The sequence below is a fragment of the Schistocerca serialis genome, chromosome 1 (assembly GCF_023864345.2).
Source record: "Schistocerca serialis cubense isolate TAMUIC-IGC-003099 chromosome 1, iqSchSeri2.2, whole genome shotgun sequence".
In the NCBI taxonomy this organism is placed as follows: Eukaryota; Metazoa; Arthropoda; class Insecta; order Orthoptera; family Acrididae; genus Schistocerca; species Schistocerca serialis.
Genome location: NC_064638.1, coordinates 843,072,365 through 843,093,344, shown reverse-complemented (window position 1 = coordinate 843,093,344; position 20,980 = coordinate 843,072,365). Strand labels below are relative to the sequence as shown.

The 20,980-nt window shown below is 43.3% G+C and overlaps 1 protein-coding gene across 1 annotated transcript in view; it reads left to right on the top strand.

The window, feature by feature from the left end:
- Positions 1-20,980, top strand: part of LOC126485007 (aminopeptidase N-like) — a 260,634-nt gene that overhangs the window by 145,352 nt on the left and 94,302 nt on the right. The window contains exon 12 of the mRNA XM_050108615.1: positions 14,512-14,810. Within this exon, the coding sequence (XP_049964572.1) occupies positions 14,512-14,810 (299 nt within the window). The remainder of the gene's footprint in view (positions 1-14,511; positions 14,811-20,980) is intronic.

Genomic DNA, 20,980 nt, shown 5'->3' with positions numbered 1-20,980 from the left:
TTCATGATTCAGTTCTAGAGGTGGTCTTGTAAGAGCGACAACGACAGCGGTATCCTGCCCTCATGTATACACAATTTTCAAACTGAACGATTTTAGATATATCACCAAACCAGCTAAACAACCGTTGGTTCATTTTTACTCTTCAGACATTCCAGTGCTTGATGATTAACATAAATAAACCTTTGTCATCACACCAAACAGTAACTCTAGGGCGTCATGAAACTCCTCACAACGGCTAGAGCGTGAAGTTGACTGAGTAATTGCAAGCACAGTTAGTGAATTCCCATCTGTCGAAACCGATGGTACGATGCTTCAGTACTCCATCCACTTCAGCTTCTTGGAAGGGCTCCTTACTAAGACTCATCTCAGAACTGTTTGAACTTAGACAAAAATTCTTTAGTTGTGTCTGGATTTGACAGAAGAGGTGCTACCAGAAGATCCTGCTTAACACATTCAAGTTTTGCCCGTGCTTGGGTATCTCATTCCCAAGGAGTCTTGTTTGCGGTAATGCACACATTCATGGTATAGCCTAAATATTCATTCTTAGAAATCTTTTCTAAAAATTGATTATTTCAAGAACTACTCTAATCTGTTTGCTTGTCTATGGAAAGGAGCAGGTAGAACCTCTGACGCAGACACAATATGACCAAGAAATTTCACCTGACGACTACCGAACTGTGATTTTTCTAAATTATGCCATTAGTTCCTGAATTACATTTTCTTTTGTAAATTTTTTACATTTATTACTCTTACCTTCTTTTTTACGTTGAAAACGGAGCATTAAAATTGAGCAAGCGATTTAAATCTTTGTAGTTTTATCACAATATACCGTACCATAAATGTAACGCTAAGCGCGCAATTTCTATTTGAAATTTTATGTGAGAGATTGTATATCGAGTTTTGATGTAGAGTAACCATCACATTACCAATGTGACAGTTCTCTTAGTTATGTATCAAATTCAATAACTTTCCCTGCAATATCCTCACTAAGAAATCTAAATTTTCGTTCTAAAACATGTATTTGCCCTTTTAAGGTAGTAACATTAGCCTCTAGTTTATCATTTAACTCCTCTGCACTTTATTTTACCCTTTATCTAACATTTTACACAATTCTTTACTACTAGTCCCAGATTTCTCCTTGCGTTTCGTTGTAATAGCCCTACTATCTTCCTTTATAAATGTCATCAGTCTATTAAAAAGCTTTGAAGAACTGTAAATGTTAGAGCTGAAAGTATTCCTGTGTTGAATTTGAACGGAACAACTAGTAGAAACAATAGAAAGATCTCCTTATGCACCACAACTGTCAACAGATTGGTATTGCTGAGCCATACCAGAAATAATTTCACTCTCATTCATGACAACACTGCTGAAGTCGTGACTTATAATATCAACATTAATAGCTAGCACACACTCTCCTGCACTGCTAGGAACAATACCTGAATCACTGTCAAGTACATTATCACTTCTCTTGGTAGCAGTAACTGCTAGGATATCTAAATGAAAATTTTCTGTGACTTGAGATACTTCTCTATTTCAACTTCTTTTACAAAACAGATACCTAGTCCCTTTCTGACCAACTGCAGGTTTCTCCATTATACATTGCATACGAATACTACCAAAGAAGCAGCCAACAAATTCAAAATGACCCCATAAGATATCAAATTACAACATAAAAATTCATGTCCAGATTTGCTTAAAAATGACAGAAATGATCTTAAAATTCCTCAGTAATTATTCTCGAACCACATAATTAAGAAGAAAATGAAAACTCATTCTTACAACCTCCTCTCATTATCATCAACAAATAGCAAAACCAAGATTACAGCAGAACATTATGACATATGGAAAATGTTGAAAGATTACTATCACTAAAAAAATGAGAGTACTCTGCAACACTTTCATTAAAAACATTGTCTGATTTCCCACAAAACCTTTAATACTTTCAATGATCCCTCAGTATACCAAACCTCACTTCACACCTTGTTCGATACACAGGATACACAAGTTCATGTAAGTTTTACAAAAGCAGAAAATAATTGAATGAGATAAATTTTAAAACATCAGTGGAAATAAATGTTTCTACATAACTCAAGACAAGATCAATACCAGTGAGAAAATTTAACACTGCAGTCCAGTGCAGTGGCGAGGAAATGAAACAGCGGACAACAGGCACTTTTCAAGCTTAGCAAGGGAAAAGGAAAGAAAAGTAATCAAATATCGTGAAAGAATGTAATGGATACAGCAACACAGCACGAACTAAAAAAAAGAAAATACCCATTTATCGTACGGCAATCGAAGCAGAGTGTAGAAAGACACACACTGTCGTTTTACAGCTCAAGTGCAGACTGCGAAAATGTTTTGCTAATCTGATTACGTATCAGGAGTAAGTCTCAAAACGGTTATCTCAAACAGAACTTTAACTGTTTTTGGAAAAAAATACGAATCGAGTGTCGTAAGAGATGTACCGTTAGTGTGGAAACCTCGATATACTGTACCACCCAATTTGTAGTAAAAATAAGGCTGATAAAACGACTAAGTATTATAATTCCTTCAGAACCAGAATAGACAGCTTTTGTTTCTCATAGACGACAAATATTAAGAAAACAATAGCTCTCGAATCCAACGAAGATATACAACCTATAAGTGCTATAAAGAAATTTAACTCAAAATATGCATCAAGAAATTACATCAAAACAGTCATTATCTTTACTATACTGGTCAAAGCCGACGGCTACTGTCCCAAATCCCTCTTGATTTGGGGTTGACAGTTGACTCTCAATGTGAACAAATGTAGCGTTTTGTACACAGAATTGCGGAAAGACTCATTGTTGTTTCCTGAACAAACAGTGGAAACAGTCATTCAGTTAAATGGGCGGAAGTATGCGTGCAGAGTGATTGAAAGCGGAAAGTCAGATGCCAGATCGAAATTCATTAGAAGTGTGACGGAGTGACGGGATGGCTTTGAATGGGAGAATGATTCTCCACTGAAGATGAATATGAGTGCAACAGAAGAAGGCAATCCGTAGATACAAGTGCCCCTTATTGTTTATTATTAAAAATGATTCAGCCTTCTTGGCCACGGGTGTTGATATCTGGAACCTCGGTGAGTGCGGCAGTTACTCCGCCACAGCGTCTCCTGGCACGATGCCTTTGTCAGTGGCAGGGCATACCAAGCACCCGCTGATGCTGCATCAGCCTCCCGTGGATATCTTGTTTAACCAAGCCCATAGCAGGTCCAGCAGTGGCACCAGCTGTTGTCCCAGGGAAGGCGGTTAAGTGATGGCAGGATGACCCAATGTTCTGAACTCCTCATCAGAGGATGGACCGCTATGGCTGACTGCGCCAGGTCCCAACGATGCTAAACTTGAGGCGACTTCAGTTCACACCCTGGAACATGGGAAGGTGACTGGATTCCGGCAAAAAGACCCATGGTAGAGGCATATCGTAGGGCTATGAAGAGTCTGAGCGGCCAGACAGTGGTCCAGGATTCGAGGCACGCTGACGGTGATGACAGCTGCGTCGTAGGTACATCATTGTTTTCATGGCACCGCGGGTGTCATAACATAGCCTAGTTGTCCACTGATTACGTGCCCGCCGCATGGGGTCCAAATACTGCCGTCGGGAGGCTGATCATGTGGAAAAAGTAGCGCTGCCACATTCTTCTGTCAAATGGAATCTTCTCGAAGGGTTAACAGTGTTCCAGAACCTGGTCATTACTTCACGGTAGTAGGTCGGAGCCCTTTTTCACAATTGCTTCTGCCTTGCTTGTTCAAATGGCTCTGAGCACTATGGAACTTAACTACTGAGGTCATCAGTCCCCTAGAACTTAGAACTACTTAAACCTACTTAACCTAAGGACATCACACACATCCATGCCCGAGGCAGGATTTGAACATGCGACCGCAGCGGTCGCGCGGTTCCAGACTGTAGCGCCTAGAACCGCTCGGCCACCCCGGCCGGCCTTCTGCCTTAGTACTGCGACTTATCGTCAACTTATCCAAATTAGAATCATGGAAAACATAATTCGATTATTAATTTCCACAATCCATGCTTCTGCATCTGACAGTATGGAAAACTATTGTTAGCTCACCTGCAAAGTTTTTAATGTCCTTGCTGCCATTACCAAAATATTTGAGTAAATTTGAGGACTCTTTCACTTCTTTTTCGCTTCGATTGTGCATTTCTATAGAGGAATGTTGGATGCAGAATTAAACCAACGATCGATACTGAAGTCCCTCTTACATAGCGCACAGTAAGCTTGTGTGATTCAGTTGAGAAGTAAATAATGTAACGAATGTGTTTAAACACGAATGCCTCTATAATCAGCTCTCACGAGTCCCTTTTACTTCAGTGCCTTATTTATACAATAGCTACTGATCGGTACGAGGCCAACACATTCTCTTCTCACTACCACACCAGATCCGTAGACTTTGTCGTTCTGTCTCCACTTTTCACATGCCACTGAGCAAAACCGTTTTCTTTCCGTATTCACTATTGTGTCGACAATACTACCGATTATTATGTTTCGAGAATTGTCTGTCAGGCATTTTGAACTATCGATAGTTCTTCGTGGGGTTGATATTTATAACACTGAACACTGACGAAATACGCATCATAAAGAGGCGGTGAACAAGAGAGACAATAAGATCAAAGAAAAACTGATGCAATATGGGAGATCCTGGAAGAAACGGGAGAGTGGTCCGTCCTCACAGGCACCGTTTGGTTCATTACGGAAGACTCAAGTGGTAGCATAGCCCATCCACGGAGTTAACTTACAAAATCGTCGTTCCACAAATACTAGAAAATAGCTCCTCATTATGGGATCATTATCCGACAGGACACAGGAAAGAGGAAAGATCCAACGAAGATCAGCTAGCTTCCTCAACAGTTCCTTTAGTAAGCGCAAAAGTATCACCGAAATGCTCATCCAACTCCAGTAGCTGACGCTAGAAAGAATGCATTGTGCATCAGGGTGTGATTTGCTGTCAAAATTCCGAGAGCAAAATTCTCGTCTCACCATGACCATCGTGACATCGGAATTCTGGTTGTTTTGCAAGTGTTTCTGCCGAAATTTGCTGTTTGAATATACTGCGACAGGTGGGACTGTTACAAACAAGGTAAAGCAGTATTTCAACGTAGTTGAGATCCACATCTACATCTACATCTACATGACTACTCTGCAATTCACATTTAAGTGCTTGGCAGAGGGTTCATCGAACCACAATCATACTATCTCTCTACCATTCCACTCCCGAACAGCGCGCGGGAAAAACGAACACCTAAACCTTTCTGTTCGAGCTCTGATTTCTCTTATTTTATTTTGATGATAATTCCTACCTATGTAGGTTGGGCTCAACAAAATATTTTCGCATTCGGAAGAGAAAGTTGGTGACTGAAATTTCGTAAATAGATCTCGCCTCGACGAAAAACGTCGTTGCTTTAATGCCTTCCATCCTAACTCGCGTATCATATCTGCCACACTCTCTCCCCTATTACGTGATAATACAAAACGAGCTGCCCTTTTTTGCACCCTTTATGGGGGCCTCTTCTCCGCAGTACCAGATTATTAGTATAAATGGAAAATGTTTGAACTCAAAAATTTTTAGACTTGACTGAATATGCATGTGCGTAAGTATTTGGAAGTGTAGGAGGGGGTGGGGAAATTAACCACTTTATCACACCATTTGTCAGAGTCGATGTTGTGAGTCTGGGTGGATGGCTGATGACACGTTGGTGTGCAGTGTCGATCTCCAGCTCAATCTCTTTTGGTGATGCGTACCTCTGAGGTGATGCTCTGGGCAACTTGACACCTTCTACACTCCCAGCTTAACCCCTCTCCAAGTAGAGCGCTGTCCACAAGCCGATCCTGTGTTATTGTCCTCAGCTCCCAGTATCCTTGTGGCATCTATTGTCTGAAGTGATTAGTACGCAGAGGCAATGTTAATTTTACATTTAGAAGCTGAGACCAGTCGAGGGAAGCACAGTCAGATGCTCAAAGATTCAAATATAGGACAGTAAAAGAGACCATCCGATATGAGATGAAAAATGAAGATGTCACAAAGTGACAAAAGACATTGGGATGAATGCAGGGGTCCGACTCAAGAGTTCAACAACCGAGTCAACAACAAGATGATATTTTACACAGTCATCCTGTGTGGTTGTATGTAGTTTGCGTCTGGAATTTACCCACACAGGGTGACAATGTAAAATTATGAGATTACGAGTAAGCACTTGATAATCAGCTGACTGTGTGAAATAAATGACTGTGATCATAAAACAGCCAAGATAGGCAAAGGAACTGTCTTCTAACAAATTAGTAGCTGTGGCATCCAACATGAAAAAGCTCGTAGATGATAGTGATCGTAAAGGGAGTCATAATCACTTGAGAAGTGGTGCCATAACACTGTGCACACTGAAGTTAATAATGAAGTAAATTAATCAGTAAACATAATAATTAAGAAAAGTAATTAGCTGGAGAATATATTAATTGGTGCAGTATTTTATTACACTAAGAATGGTGGAAAGAACATAACTATCAGAGTATATGTAGTGGAGCTATTTGAGGTTTGACTGAGCAAGCCTATCAGAATTTACTAGTCGTAGCTGGTGCGCGAGACCAGACAGCGCATTCGGGAGCAGGCGTGGCCGCCAGTCAGCATGGTGGGCTGAGCCAGCTCACTCTGGGAAGCGGAGGTGCAGAGCAGGGATACTGAAAAAGAACCCAATGTAAAAGTTAAGACATTGATTCCAGGGGTGGACACCCCTTCACTTTGATTCCTGTTAATGAGTCCATCAGCAGACCCAGTACAAGGCAAAAATAGTCCACCTAACATTTTATTGTGGCAGACAGTAGAAAATTCGCAGCATGTATTAACGTCTAGAGCTTGTCTCAATATCACTAAATTATAGAGAATGATATAATCACTTCTTATAAGTTTGTAGAGTAGAAGATGAGATACTGGCGGAAGTAAAACTGTGAGGAAGGGTCGTAAGTCGTGCTTGGGTAGCTCGGTTTGTAGAGCACATGCCCGCGAAAGGCAAAGGCAGTCTGGGAAGCAGGAAGTTTATATCAGCGCACACCCCTCTGTAGAGTAAAGAGTTCGTTCTGTTAGACGCAAGAAGTCATGTGCAGCGCATCACTCCCCAGTATGGAGGTAGTAGGTTGGGCGCGGCCTACTAGCAAGCTCTTCACTACTGAAATGTTGTGATATTGCTGTCGCTGATGACCTTTTGGTCGTGACACGTAATTTAGTGGAACTTGTCGGCTCGGAGAATATCTAATTATTTATTTCCGGCTTTCCAAATTATCCTGGCGAACTGAGATATGTCCCTCGTGGCAAAGAGCCATAGCTGTATCTCCACAATGTAAATTCACTGTGCTATGGCATTGATAAAACAAAGTCTCGTGTGAGTAAAGTTTAACGTGTGGCCTTTGGGCCACTGGCTTTTGAACAATTTCTGTGAATTATGATAAGCGCCGTCTTTGGTTTTGCTTCGGAGAAGCTACGAAACGTACAATCACTTATTTTGAGGACACTGGGCCTCCACAATGCATGTAACTTTTACCAGAATTAATTTGTCTTTAACTATAGGTGTAGTAAAATTCCCCAGATGCGGTTGAATGGAAAACTTACAAGGGGCGATAAAAAAATGTCCGTTTGAAGGCCGTACTCTCCAGTATCGGTATGTAAATCAGGCAAAGTCACCGTGAGCAATGAGGCAATTATCCGATCGTCACACCAGATTGAAGATACCCGTTTGGTAAAACACGGTGTCCTGCTGTGTGAAGAAGTTAGTAACTGCCTGCTGTACATCCTCGTCCGACAGGAATCGTCGACCTTTGAGGACCTTTTTTTAACAGACCGAAGACGTGATAATTGCATGGGGAGAGATCACGACTATAGGGCGGATGCTCGAGTGTCTCACACTTGGGTTAGCGTAACTTCTGCTGGCCTCCCATATCAACTGGAATCTTGTTCCTAATCGCGACCAGCACGAAACTTAGCGCACCATTCTACAACAGTAGTTTGAGACAGATACGCTGCCCCATACACACCCTTCAGTCTTTGATGGACGTCTACCTGTTTTTGTACTTTGGCAGCCAAGAAAAGAATAACTACACGTTGCACCTGTATGCATGCATTTGGCAATAACTTCGACATAGTTTACGTTCCCACATTTACCGCACTCACGACGGAAAGACACGAATACAACACTAATCCCTTGTCTAGATTTCAGTGCTTACATAAACTCGGAGTCACGCTACGTTACATATACACTGCAGCAATGCGCTCGTATGGAGATATTTTGATCGGCCCTTATAATTAGGCAGCAGATTCACATGTTGGACAGCCGCGTACTGATAACTGCACTGCAGGTAGGGTCAGGTGACGTGAGTTTGAAAGGTCGAGGGAGGCGGCTGGCCTTCAGCAACGCTCTACTGGACGGTAGGTCAGCATCAATAGAGGGGCAGATACCCCTGTGAACTGCCGCACACTGTAATAGCGCATTTTGTCTAGCAGGACATGTGGTCTGTGATTGAAGGAAGTGTCATGATGATCTCTCCAATGGCAAAAGATTCCGGACTTGTGCCCCATTCGGATCTCCGGGAGGGAACTACCAGTGGGGGAAGTGACGATGAGAAAAAGACGGAATAACCAACGAAATGATAACATTCTACGAATCTGGACGTGGAATGTGAGAAGTTTGGACAGGGTAAACATGTTAAAGAAGCTAGAAAAGGGAAGTGCTGAGGCTCAATCTAGATATAGCGAATTGAAGTGGAAAGAGAATATGCATTTCTGGTCAGTTGAATGTGGGATAATATCAACAGGTATGACGGAAAAAGGATTCGTTATGAATAGGAAAATAGGTCAGAGAGTGAATTACTGTGAAGAGTTCAGTGATAGGGTTGTTCTCATCAGAATTGACAGCAAAGCAACTGACAACAATAGCTCGGGTGTCGGTGCCGACGTCGCAAATTGAAGATGAAGAAAGAGAGAAACTACTTGAGGATATTGAACGGGTAATTCAGAACGTAAGGGTAGATGAAAATCTAATAGACATGGAATACTGGAATGTGATTGTAGGGGAAGCAGTAGAAGAAACGATTAAAGGAGAATATAGGCCGCGTACTAGGAATGAGAGCGGAGAATGATTAATTCAGTTCTGCAATAAATTTCAGATGGTAATAGCGAATACTCTGTTCAAGAATCACAAGAGTGGGAAGTATACTTGGAAAAGGCCGGGAGATACGCCAAAATTTCAGTCAGGTTAGATCATGGCCAGGTAGAGAAACCGAAATCAGATACTGGTATGTAAGGTGTGCCCAGGAGCAGATACAGACTCAGATCACAATTTAGTAGTGATGAAGAGTAGGCTGAAGTTAGCGAGATTAGTCAGGAAGAATCAGTGAGCAGAGAAGTGAAACACGGAAGTACTAAGTAATGAAGGTATACGTCTAAAGTTCTCCAAGGCTATAGATACTGCATCTCTAAAAAGGGCCATCACAGAAGCTGCAAAGAAAAACTAAGGTACAAAGAAGGTAACTCCGAAGAAACCATGGGTAACAGGAGAAATACTTCAGTTGATCGATGAAAGAAGGAAGTACAACAATATTCAGGGAAATAAGGAATACAATAATATAAGTCACTTAGGAATGAGATAAATCGGAAGGACAGGGAAGCTAAGACGAAATGGCTGCATGAAAAAGTGAATAAATCGAAAAATACACGATTGTCGGAAGGACAGGCATAGCATACAGAAAAGTCAAAACAAATAAAAAGAAAAAGGTTCAAATGGCTCTGAGCACTATGGGACCTTCTGAGGTCATCAGTCCCCTAGAACTTAGAACTACTTAAACCTACCTAACCTAAGGACATCACACACATCCATGCCCGAGGCAGGATTCGAACCTGCGACCGTAGCGGTCGCGCGGTTCCAGACTGTAGCGCCTAGAACCGCTCGGCCACACAGGCCGGCAAAAAGTCAAAACAGGCTTCGACGATATTAAAAGCAAGATTGGTAAGACTTCTCTGATGGCGTCATAGAAGAATAAACAGTAGTCGATGTAGAAGAGATAAGTGAGCCAGTATTAGAATCAGAATTTAGCTTCAGAAGACTTAAGATCAAACAAGGCCCACGGGACGGATAAAATTCATCAAAATTTGTAAAATCATAGAGGAAAGTGGTAAAAACAGGACTATTAGTGTTGACGTGTAGAATGTATGAGTTTGGTGATATACCATCTGACTTTCGGAAAAACATCAACCACACAATTCCGAAGATTGCAAGAGCCGACAAGTGCAAGAACTATTGCACAGTCAGCTTAACGGCTCATGCATCGAAGTTGCTGACAAGAATAATACACAGAAGAATGGAAAAGAAAATTGAGGATGTGTTATATGACAGTCAGTTTGGCTTTAGGAAAGGTAAAGGCACCAGAGAGGAAAAATCAGGACACGTTCATAGAATGTGTCGGCCTGGAAAAATGCGTTCGACAATGTAAAATAGTGCAAGATATTAGAAATTCCGAGAAAAATAGGGGTCAGCTATAAGGAAAGACAGAATATAGAATATGTACAAGAGGTAAGAGGTGAGGAAGACCAAGAAATAAGTGCTCGGATGGAAAAAGGTGTAATACAGTGATGTAGACTTTCGCCCCTACTGTTCAATCCACACATCGAAGAATCGATGACGGAGATAAAAGGAAGGTTCAAGAGTGGAAGTATATCAATAACAAGATTCGCTGATGACATTGCTATCCTCAGTGACAGTGAAGAAAAATTACGGGATCTGATGACTGGAATAAACGGTGTAATGAGTACAGAATATGGATTGAGAGGAAATCGAAGAAAGGCGAAAGTAATGAGAAATATGTGAAATGAAAACAATGAGAATCTTAGCATCAGGACTGGCTATCACGAAGTAAATGAAGCTAACGAATTCTGCCACCTACTCTGCAACATAACCTATAACGGACGGAGCAAGGAGGGCGTAAGAAGCAAGTTAATACTGATAAAAAAAGCAATTCTGACCAAAAGAAGTCGGCTAATATCAAACGTAAGTGTTAATTTGAGGAAAAAATTGTGAAAATGTACGTTTGGAGCACGGCATTGTATGGTATTGAAACATGGACTGTGGGAAAACGAGAACAGGAGAGAATCAAAGCATTTAAGATGTGGCGCTACAGAAGAATATTGGAAAGTAGGTGGTTCAAATGGCTCTGAGCACTATGGGACTTAACTTCTATGGTCATCAGTCCCCTAGAACTTAGAACTACTTAAACCTAACTAACCTAAGGACAGCACACAACACCCAGCCATCACGAGGCAGAGAAAATCACTGACCCCGCCGGGAATCAACCCGGGCGTGGGAAGCGAGAACGCTACCGCACGACCACGAGATGCGGGCGGAAAGTAGGTGGATTAGTACGGTAACGGTGGAGGAGGTTCACCGCAGAATCGGTGAGGAAAGGAATATATGGAAAACACTGGCAAGATGGAACAGAAAGGTAGGGCATCTGTCAAGACGTCAGAGAATAACTCCCGTGGTACTAGAGGGAGCTGTAGAGAATAAAAACTGTATAGGAAGACAGAGAGTTGGATACATCCAGCAGATAATTGATGACATACACTGAAGCGCCAAAGAAACTGGTATAGGCATGCGTACTCAAATACAGAGATATGTAATCAGCCAGAATACGACGCCGCGGTCGGCAGCGCCTATATAAGACAACAAGTGTCCGGCGGAGTTGTTAGATCGGTTACTGCTGCTACAGTGGCAGGTTATAAAGATTTAAGTGAGTTTGAACATGGTATTATAGTCGGCGCATGAGCCATGGGACACAGCATCTTTGAGGTAGTGATGAAGTGGGGATTTTTCCGTACGACTATTCCATTAATGTACCGTGAATATCAGGAATCCGGTAAAACATCAAATCTCCGAAATTGCTGCGGCCAGAGAAAGATCGTGCAAGAACGGGGTCAACGACGACGGAAGAGAATCGTTCAACGTGACAGAAGTGCAACCCTTCCGCAGACTGCTGCAGATTTCAATGCTGGGTCATTAACAAGTGTCAGCTTGTGAACCATTCAAGGAAACATCATCGATATGGGCTTTCGGAGCCGAAGGCCCACTCCTGTACTCTTGGTGACTGTAAGACACAAACCTTTATGCCTTGCCTGGGCTGTTGATGAGTGGAAACCTTTTGCCTGGTCGGACGAGTCTCGTTTCAAGTTGTATCTAGCGGATGGATGTGAATGGGTTTGGAAACAATCTCATGAATCCCTGGACCCTGCATGTCAGCAGGGGACTGTTCAAGCTGATGGTGGCTTGTAATGCTATGGGAGGTGTGCAGTTGGAGTGATATGAGACCCCTGATACGTCTAGATTCGACTATGACAGGTGACGCGTACATAAGTATCCTGTCTGATCATCTGCATCCATTCATGTCCATTGTGCATTCCGACGGACTTGGACAATTCCAGCAGGACAATGCAACACCCCACACGTCCGGAATTGCTACAGAGTGGCTCCAGGAACACTCTTCTGAGTTTAAACACTTTCGCTGGCCACCAAACTCGCCAGACGTGAACATTATTGAACATATCTGGGATGCCTTGCAACGTGCTTTTCAGAAGAGATCTCCACCCCTCGTACTCTTACGGATTTATGGACAGCCCTGCAGGATTCATGGTGTTAATTCCCTCCAGCACTACTTTAGACATAAGTTGAGTCCATGCCATGTTGTGCTGCGGCACTTCCGCTTGCTCACGGGGGCCCTACACGACATTAGGCAGGTATATCAGTTTCTTTGGCTCTTCAGTGTAGGTTGCATGTAAGTCCTACTCTGAGATGAAGAGATTGGCACAGCAGCCGTATCAAACCAGTCAGAACAGTTGAAACCTTCCCGTCTCCTCTATATCTCTTCTGTTACACAACTTTCCCTTCTACAACAACCTATGAAACCTTCCCTTAGGATTTCTATCTCTTGCTTAATAATAGCAAATGAAATATTCCCTTTGAAACTAATTCTCTTTCTCAATAATAATAAGTGCAATCTTCGCATACAAATTTAAGTGCTGCTCATTAAAAGTGATTTGCTGATTATTTCGACGAAACATAGAATGTGTCGTCGTCGTGGCCCTCAGACGTTACCTGCAATAATCCAAAACTGCTCCTTACCTTTTTTACTGCTACTGGATCGCCATCTGACTGCTACATCGAACTGCGACATGAATATACTTACTCTGTTTTACTATACTCTATTAGCTGCTCGTAGGCTCTCATAATAAGTCGTCGTATTTATTACCAAAGCTGACGTCATTCTTTAATTAATTTGACTGAAGTTACGTAATTCATAGTTAAACTTTATCTTGACAACAATAAAATTTTGCAAGGTTTTACGTTGATGGTTTTTGGGATGGATTATAATCAGTAATGCAATATTGCTGGCAAAAATTAATTTTATTCTGAAACGATTCTTCAGATATTTACTGTTGGTAATGAGATGATTTTACAAACGTTCAAATGGGACTTACTTTTTCAAAAATGGCTATGAGCACTATGCGACTTAGCTTCTGAGGTCATCAGTTGCCTAGAACTTAGAACTAATTAAACCTAAATAATCTAAGGTCATCGCACACATCCATGCCGGAGGCAGGATTCGAACTTGCGACCGTAGCAGTCGCTCGGTTCCAGACTGCAGCGCCTAGAACCGCACGGCCACTCGGCCCGTCACCTACTTTTTACAACAATCTTACGACTAGCATTGCGCAAACATACCTTCGGTAGTCTTGAGTTTGAAAAAAAAAAAAAGAAAATCTATTATATTAGTTCCTCTTATGATAATAGTTAGCTGATGTCTCTGTACATCCGTTTATAATCTCTTGTAAATCATAGCTGGTGGCTGGCAGGCACACCGCTCCTCTCAACCTCTCGCTTCAGACCTGCTACCGACTCGCTTCACATCTCGCTTACTACTGACTTCCTACGAACGCTGAAGTGCGGTCTCTCCCGCCAACAATGCTTTCTGGTGCAGACAATCCCTGCTACCATTATAAAATGTATCAATGTGCGGTCTTTCCCGTTCTTTTCGTAAAATGTATCCATATGCGGTCTCTCCCGCCCTTTTTAAAATTGTATCACTGTGCCGTCTCTTCTGCCAACGATACTCTGGTGCAGACATTCCCTGCCACTACAATTATTTCCATAATGACAAATATTAATTATTTCTACTTAATCCTGTTAATAAAATATAAACATCTTCCACAAATTGTGGTTTGAGAATATACAATAGAAATATACACGTCTTACACAGTGATGACACAAAGAAGAAAAAGGTTGACAGTATGTCGTCAGTTACCGTATGACGCTTTAAGGTCTCTCAAGTTGGCCAAAGAAAAAAGGTTGTTCTGTTTTATAGTATCAATCTGACCACAGTGTTAGAGTAGTTCGTCTCCTGTAAGGCCCCTCACAGTCACTTTGCTGTTAAGCATCCGTGTCGGGCAGGCATGTTCATGGTGAACTACGACGCGGCCAACTGGCGCCTGCTGGCGGAGTACCTGGAGGCGAGCGCGGCGAAGGGCTCAGGGCTGCGGCCGCTGCCGGCGCTGACGCGCGCCAAGCTGGTGCACGACGCGTGGAACCTGCTGCTGGCGGGCGAGCTGGCGCCCGCGCCCGCCCTCGCCGTCATGCGCTTCCTCGCCGTCGGCACCGAACGCGACCCGCGCGTCTGGGATGCCTTCTTCAACGCCGCCGACCACCTCGGCCGCCGCCTCTCCGGCACCTACGTCGACGACAAATTCAAGGTCGGTTGCTACTACGTAACGGTACATTTAGGGAGTCCTTGACCGCAACGTTTTGCACGGCGCTTTTAGTACAGTGCTAATTATTCTTAGTTTTAACGGCAATGGGAGAAACTACACTACTCTACCAAACATATGGACAATATACACTGTCCAGTGACATTAATGTGACTATTGTATTGTACGTTAACCGAGGGCCTAGAATCGACGGAGAGTCTCCGTTCCTGCCGCAGCCGCAGTGGTCCACAACCCCACTACCGCAGTCCACTGACTCCTCCTCCACCCCACACCGAACCACTCTTTCGGGGTTATTGTGCCGTTCGGCCCCCGGTGGACCTCCCCCTCCCCCCCCCCCCCACCCTCCCTGGGTTGCAGACGAGTGTAACCCCTATCTTTGCGTGGTAGCGTAGCGGTGGTGTACGCGAACGTGGAGAACTCGTTTCTGCAGCAATCAGCCGGCCGGTGTGGCCGTGCAGTAATAGGCGTTTCAGTCTGGAACCGCGTGACCGCTACGGTCGCAGGTTCGAATCCTGCCTCGGGCATGGATGTGTGTGATGTCCTTAGGTTAGTTAGGTTTAAGTAGTTCTAAGTTCTAGGGGACTGATGACTTCAGATGTTAAGTCCCATAGTGCTCAGAGCCATTTGAACCATACACGGTTTTAATTTCTAACGAAAATAATAAAAATATGAAACGAAAAACAATAAGTCTATTTAAAAATCCATAAACGAGGGCGTGCTGAAAAGTAATGGCTCAGAATTTTTTATTCCGTTCTCAATATCGGTTGACGTATTACATGTCATGCATATTATTCGGTGACGCAACTTGCAACTTGCAACACTCTACCACTCGAGGGCTCCAAACTGAAGCGTGTAACAAGGCAGTATGTAACGTAACCATGTCGATGCGTGAGAAACAGCCTCCCGTAATTTGTCAGAAAACTGAAAGCACGAATTAAAAGAGTTCGTCCACCTTTCACCATGACAATGGCATACCACACGCCATAGCTCCGACATCTGCAAAAATCCGACACTTTCGGTTCACTGTCGTTTATCATTTTCCATACAGTCCTGCCTTCGGCCCATCTGATGCTGATCTGTTTCCAAAATTTAAAGAACACCTGCAAGTACTTCACTTTAATAGTGATGAAGCGATCCCCTATAACTTACAACTACTTAAACCTAACTAACCTAAGGACATCACACATATCCATGCCCGAGGCAGAATTCGAACCTACGACCGTAGCGGTCGCGCGGTTCCAGACTGAAGCGCCTAGAACCGCTCGGTCACACTGGCCGGCGACTATGTTGAGAAATAAATATGTAGTCATGAAGAATAAAGATGTAGAATGTTAATAATGTTTGTTTTACTTAAAAAGGTTTCAGAGTTATCACAAATAAATTTGGAGGCATTACTTTGCAGCACGCGCTCGTAAAACACTGATCTTAAAGAGGAACACTTCATTGTCAGTATAACTTGGAGGACCTGCCCTAGGAAAGATCGTCTGGTGCTGAAGAGAAAAAAGATTAGGCGTTGAGGACGGTAGGAAGGTGTGGTTATAAAGATGGAGGACAGATGCGAGGAATCGATGGAGTAAGAAGTGGAAGTTGGGAGACAAGAAGGAATGAGCGGTTGGAGGTGTCGATAAGACCGTAATTTGAAGTGAAGGGAGAGGGTAGGGAGGTATGGGGAGTCCTTATGAGGTGCAAGACGTCAAGTGAATCATCCACAGACTAGCCGGCTCACCGGACCTTGACACAAATCGGCCGGGTGGATTCGTGCCGGGGACCAGGCGCCCCTTGCCAGTCCGGAAATGTGATTATATAACCACCTTTTGAAACGCGAGACGTGCAGGAAGAGAGGTACTGAGGTTCTGGAACGTACCGACATCGATATGGAGCGGTACTGACAGGGATGCGGAGCCAATTCGACCCCAGTACCATGTGCAGCTGCTTCTCAGTTAAGGATCCAAGACATGTTTAATCCGATTGAGGAAGTCCCACAGATTCTCGTTTGGACTTAAATCTGCGGCTAAAGATACCCCGATAAGGAATAGCTCAGTAGGCAGTTCAGTTGCAGAAGAATGGACATCTGTAAGAGGGGCAATCACAGAAGTTGGAAAGAAAACATAGGTGCCAAGAAGGTGACTGCGAAGAAACCAAGGGTAACATAAGAAAGATTTCAGCTGATCGATGAACGAAGGAAGTACAACAACGCTCATGGAAATCAATACAGTAAACTCATACTGGTGTTGTCCGAACCACGCACGTACACTGCGAGCTGTGTGCCACGTTGCATTGTCCTGCTGGTAGATGCCATCTTGTCGAGGAAGAACAAACTGCTTGTAGGGGTGAACATGGTCCCCAAGGATAGATTCCTAATTTTATTGATCCATTGTGCTTTCCAGAATGATGAGTTCACCCAGGGAATGCCCTCTGGCCTGGACGTTTCCGTCGATTGTTGCAAGATGTTTGCTTTCAGACACATCATGGCTTACACTCCAAATGCCATCTGTCCGATGGACCATAAAACATGATTCATCTGAAAAGACTACCTGGACGTCCAGTTCAGATACTGGCGTGCAAATTCCAGCCTTCGTCGCCGATGAACAGCAGTCAGAGTGTCTGCTGCAGAGGTCCATATGCAACTGCCTCGGTTTTTGCCATGCGTGGAAGGAGAATGCGGGGGAATTTGGTCCAGCTAAGACATTTTGGCTATAACCTTTATAATACCTAGAGGCTCCAGTTTTCGTGAAGCATTAGCCACATGTTCTTACTGTAACATATCTTTAAACATTAAATGTGCAGCTACACATTTCAGAGAAATCTAATAATTGTGACATCATTGCAGTGCGTCGATTTATCCGACGTACCGGGTAAAATGACGTAGTAAGTGGGGTAAATTGGCACAACGAATGGTATAAGATATTTAATTCCATACATCTCATATATGTGCTGAATATTATGTTTATTAAATAAAACACTGAACAACATAGTTTACAAAATAAAATAGCGAAAAAGTCAACTTTAGTAACTATGGAATAGATAAAAAACAGTAATAATAGTTTCCTTGTAAAATAGCGACAAAAATGAAAAGAAGACTCGAGTATAAACGTATCCGGTAACTATCTTTTGCATATCTGTGAAACAACTTAGGCTTCTTTACGCAGGAGTCACAGTTATAGTTTTCAGTACTACCCCACCCACTGCATTCAGAATAACACCAAAAACACAGGGAATACATGAGTACCATTGCTCGCCGTCTTTTCCGAATCCGCCACACACTACGCACAGAACACTCGAACAGCACTGACGGCATTTCTTAATCCACCCGCCCTACAAGAAGCTCTTTCCGTTTCACAGGTGTATGTCCTTGGCAGAGGAACCCATTCTTATAGAAATGATGCACTATGTTATTTTGATTTTCATTAAATATACATTAACGTATCTCATTTTGCTTCCCTTTTCTCTGATGAGAGCAGGTTCAGTCTGAGTAATGAGTCTGGACGTACCACCATATGGCGATAGGTGCGAACACGTAATACACCTGTTAATTCTCGAATATGATCGTTTTGGCGGTCCAGGTGTTATGGTGTGGGGAATTATAATTTTCCGTAGACGTTTTGACCTCCAGATCTTTGAACACGGTACATTCATCCGTCGACATTATTTTGACACTGCACTCCTTCCTCATGTGTAACTTTTCAGGGTTGAATTTCTCCATGACCTCATTTTTACGGATGACAATGAGCGACAGTATCGAATAGCGCAATTGAGAGAGCTTTTGGAACGACGGGATATTCGGCGAATATGCTGCCCTGGTCGCTCCTCTGACTTAAATCCTATGGCGCATGTGAGAGATGCGTTGGGGAGCCGGCCGCTGTGACCGAGCGGTTCTAGGCGCTTCAGTCCGGAACCGCGCTGCTGCTACGGTCGCAGGTTCGAATACTGCCTCGAGCATGGATGTGTGTGATGTCCTTAGGTTAGTTAGGTTTAAGTAGTTCTAAGTCTAGGGGACTGATGACCTCAGATGTTAAGTCCCATAGTGCTTAGAGCTATTTGAACCATTTTTTGTGCTGGGCAGGCGTATTTCAACGCACCAGCATGCATCGACGATCATCCAGCAGTTGGTGCAGCTAGTCCGGTCAACGAAAGAAAATTAGGAGAAAAATTCCTGTAGTCCCTAATTTTTTGTACAGTGGTACCAGGGAGTTCCATGAACAACATACTAAAAATCCTGACTGATGGGGCGTGAGCGTGGGGCTGGGGTGGGGGTGTTTGAAGGTAACTTTTTTACGTTTTTTTAGTAACTGTAACAGGCCGTTTGTACAGAAAATATTTCCCAGTACAAAACTAACATAAATTCCAGCAAAAAAAGGTGCTGTTATAAAGTCGTGGATTATTAAAAACATCGTTTTAATGGTGTAACACGTGAAACTATTAGTCCTAGAGAAAGAAATGTGTAGGATTTGTTTGTGTAAAATTTAATGTGGTTTCGTTTCGTTTTGTTGAACACTTCCACTAGAAGCGCCAGTTTTCGAGTTATTCAAGAACAATATAAAAATATGACCTTTAAATGCCCTTCCCCACCCCTACACTCTTACAGCAGAGGCCAGAATTTTCAGTATATTGTTAATGGATTTTCTTCCTTTATTTTGTTTTTGAGTCATCGGTCTTCTGACTGGTTTGATGCGACCCGCCACGAATTCCTGCCCTGTGCCAACCTCTTCATATCAGAGTAGCGCTTGCAACCTACGCCCTCAATTATTTTTTGGATGTATTCCAATCTCTGTTTTCCTTTATAGTTTTTGCCCTCTACAGCGCCCTCTGGTAACATGGAAGTCATTCCCTGATGTCTTAACAGATGTCCTATCATCCTGTCCCTTCTCCTTCTCATTATCTTCCACTTATTCCTTTCCTCTCCGATTCTGTGCAGAAACTCTTCATTCCTTATCCTTATCAGTCCACCTGACTTTCAACATTCGTCAACCACATCTCAAATGCTTCGATTCTCTCCTGTTCTGGTTTTCCGACAGTCCATGTCTCACTGCCATACAATTCTGTACTCCAGACGTACATTCTCAGAAATTTCTTCCTCCTACCACCGAACAAAAATTTGCGACCACACCTGTTTATCTCCTATTCGACCTGTTTCGGTTTTCCTAGTCTGGCCTGAGGAATGGAACGCCATACCGCAAGAACTCCTTACCGCCCTTGTGGCCAGCGCGAGACCGCATTTCAGAGCAGACATTGCCGTCCGTGGTGATCACAAACTCTATTAAGAAGCATGTCCCACATTTTGTGATATACAGGAGGCCATAATGTATCGCTGTGACTTCATGTGATCATTGTCTCCGAATGAAAGTGTCACCTCTCTTCGTCTCATTGCACATTTGTTTCAGTTACCTTCTGAACTGCACTGCACTTCACTGTAGTAGTTCCTTCTAACTATGGTCCAAGTTTCATCGAACTATGTTACTTGACAGTGATACATCTTGAGAATCTTACTTGCGTCCTTAAGTTTTGCTTTGGTGTATTACGGATTGCGGTCGCAACTCGGTCCCAGGGACACTAACACTTTCCTGGCTAATGGTCGTCGTGAGAGAAGTGTGTGTTGTGTGGCTACATAATGGAACCAGGAAGCAGACTGACCTACGTGCTCAGGTGGAAGGTCTCTGGTATCGCCGAACGCAGCAAAGCAAACCCATCCACCGTAATGGTTGCTGCGAAGCCCGTGCGATACCTGGAGTGGTGGTGGAACCGCAGCGATTCCGGGAACTCTGAGGTTATGTGTAAACATCAGGCAGATAAGGGTTGGTTATAGCTGCAAAGAGTTGCTTTCCTTTTGTAAACGGATGTGTGATTTCCAGACGACAGCTTTATCAGACACCCACCTCGAAGGACCTAGCAATGAAGTGAGGCGGCACAAGAGCCGAGTGACCAGCGTGTGCTCGGTTTTGCGGGATTAGTGAGATAACCAGTTAAAGGAGTAAGAAGGTAAAAACTGTGAGAGTAGGAGCATCACGGGGAAAGGGGGGGGGGGTTGCGATAGAATCAGTACGAAGTAAGTGATTTGGAGTCCCACCTAAAGCAACGGAAGGTGGAGAGAGACAATGGTTGCATTTGTCAGCTAGTATGGGGCAGCCAGGATCGTCGAATTTGTGTACTTTGTGAAG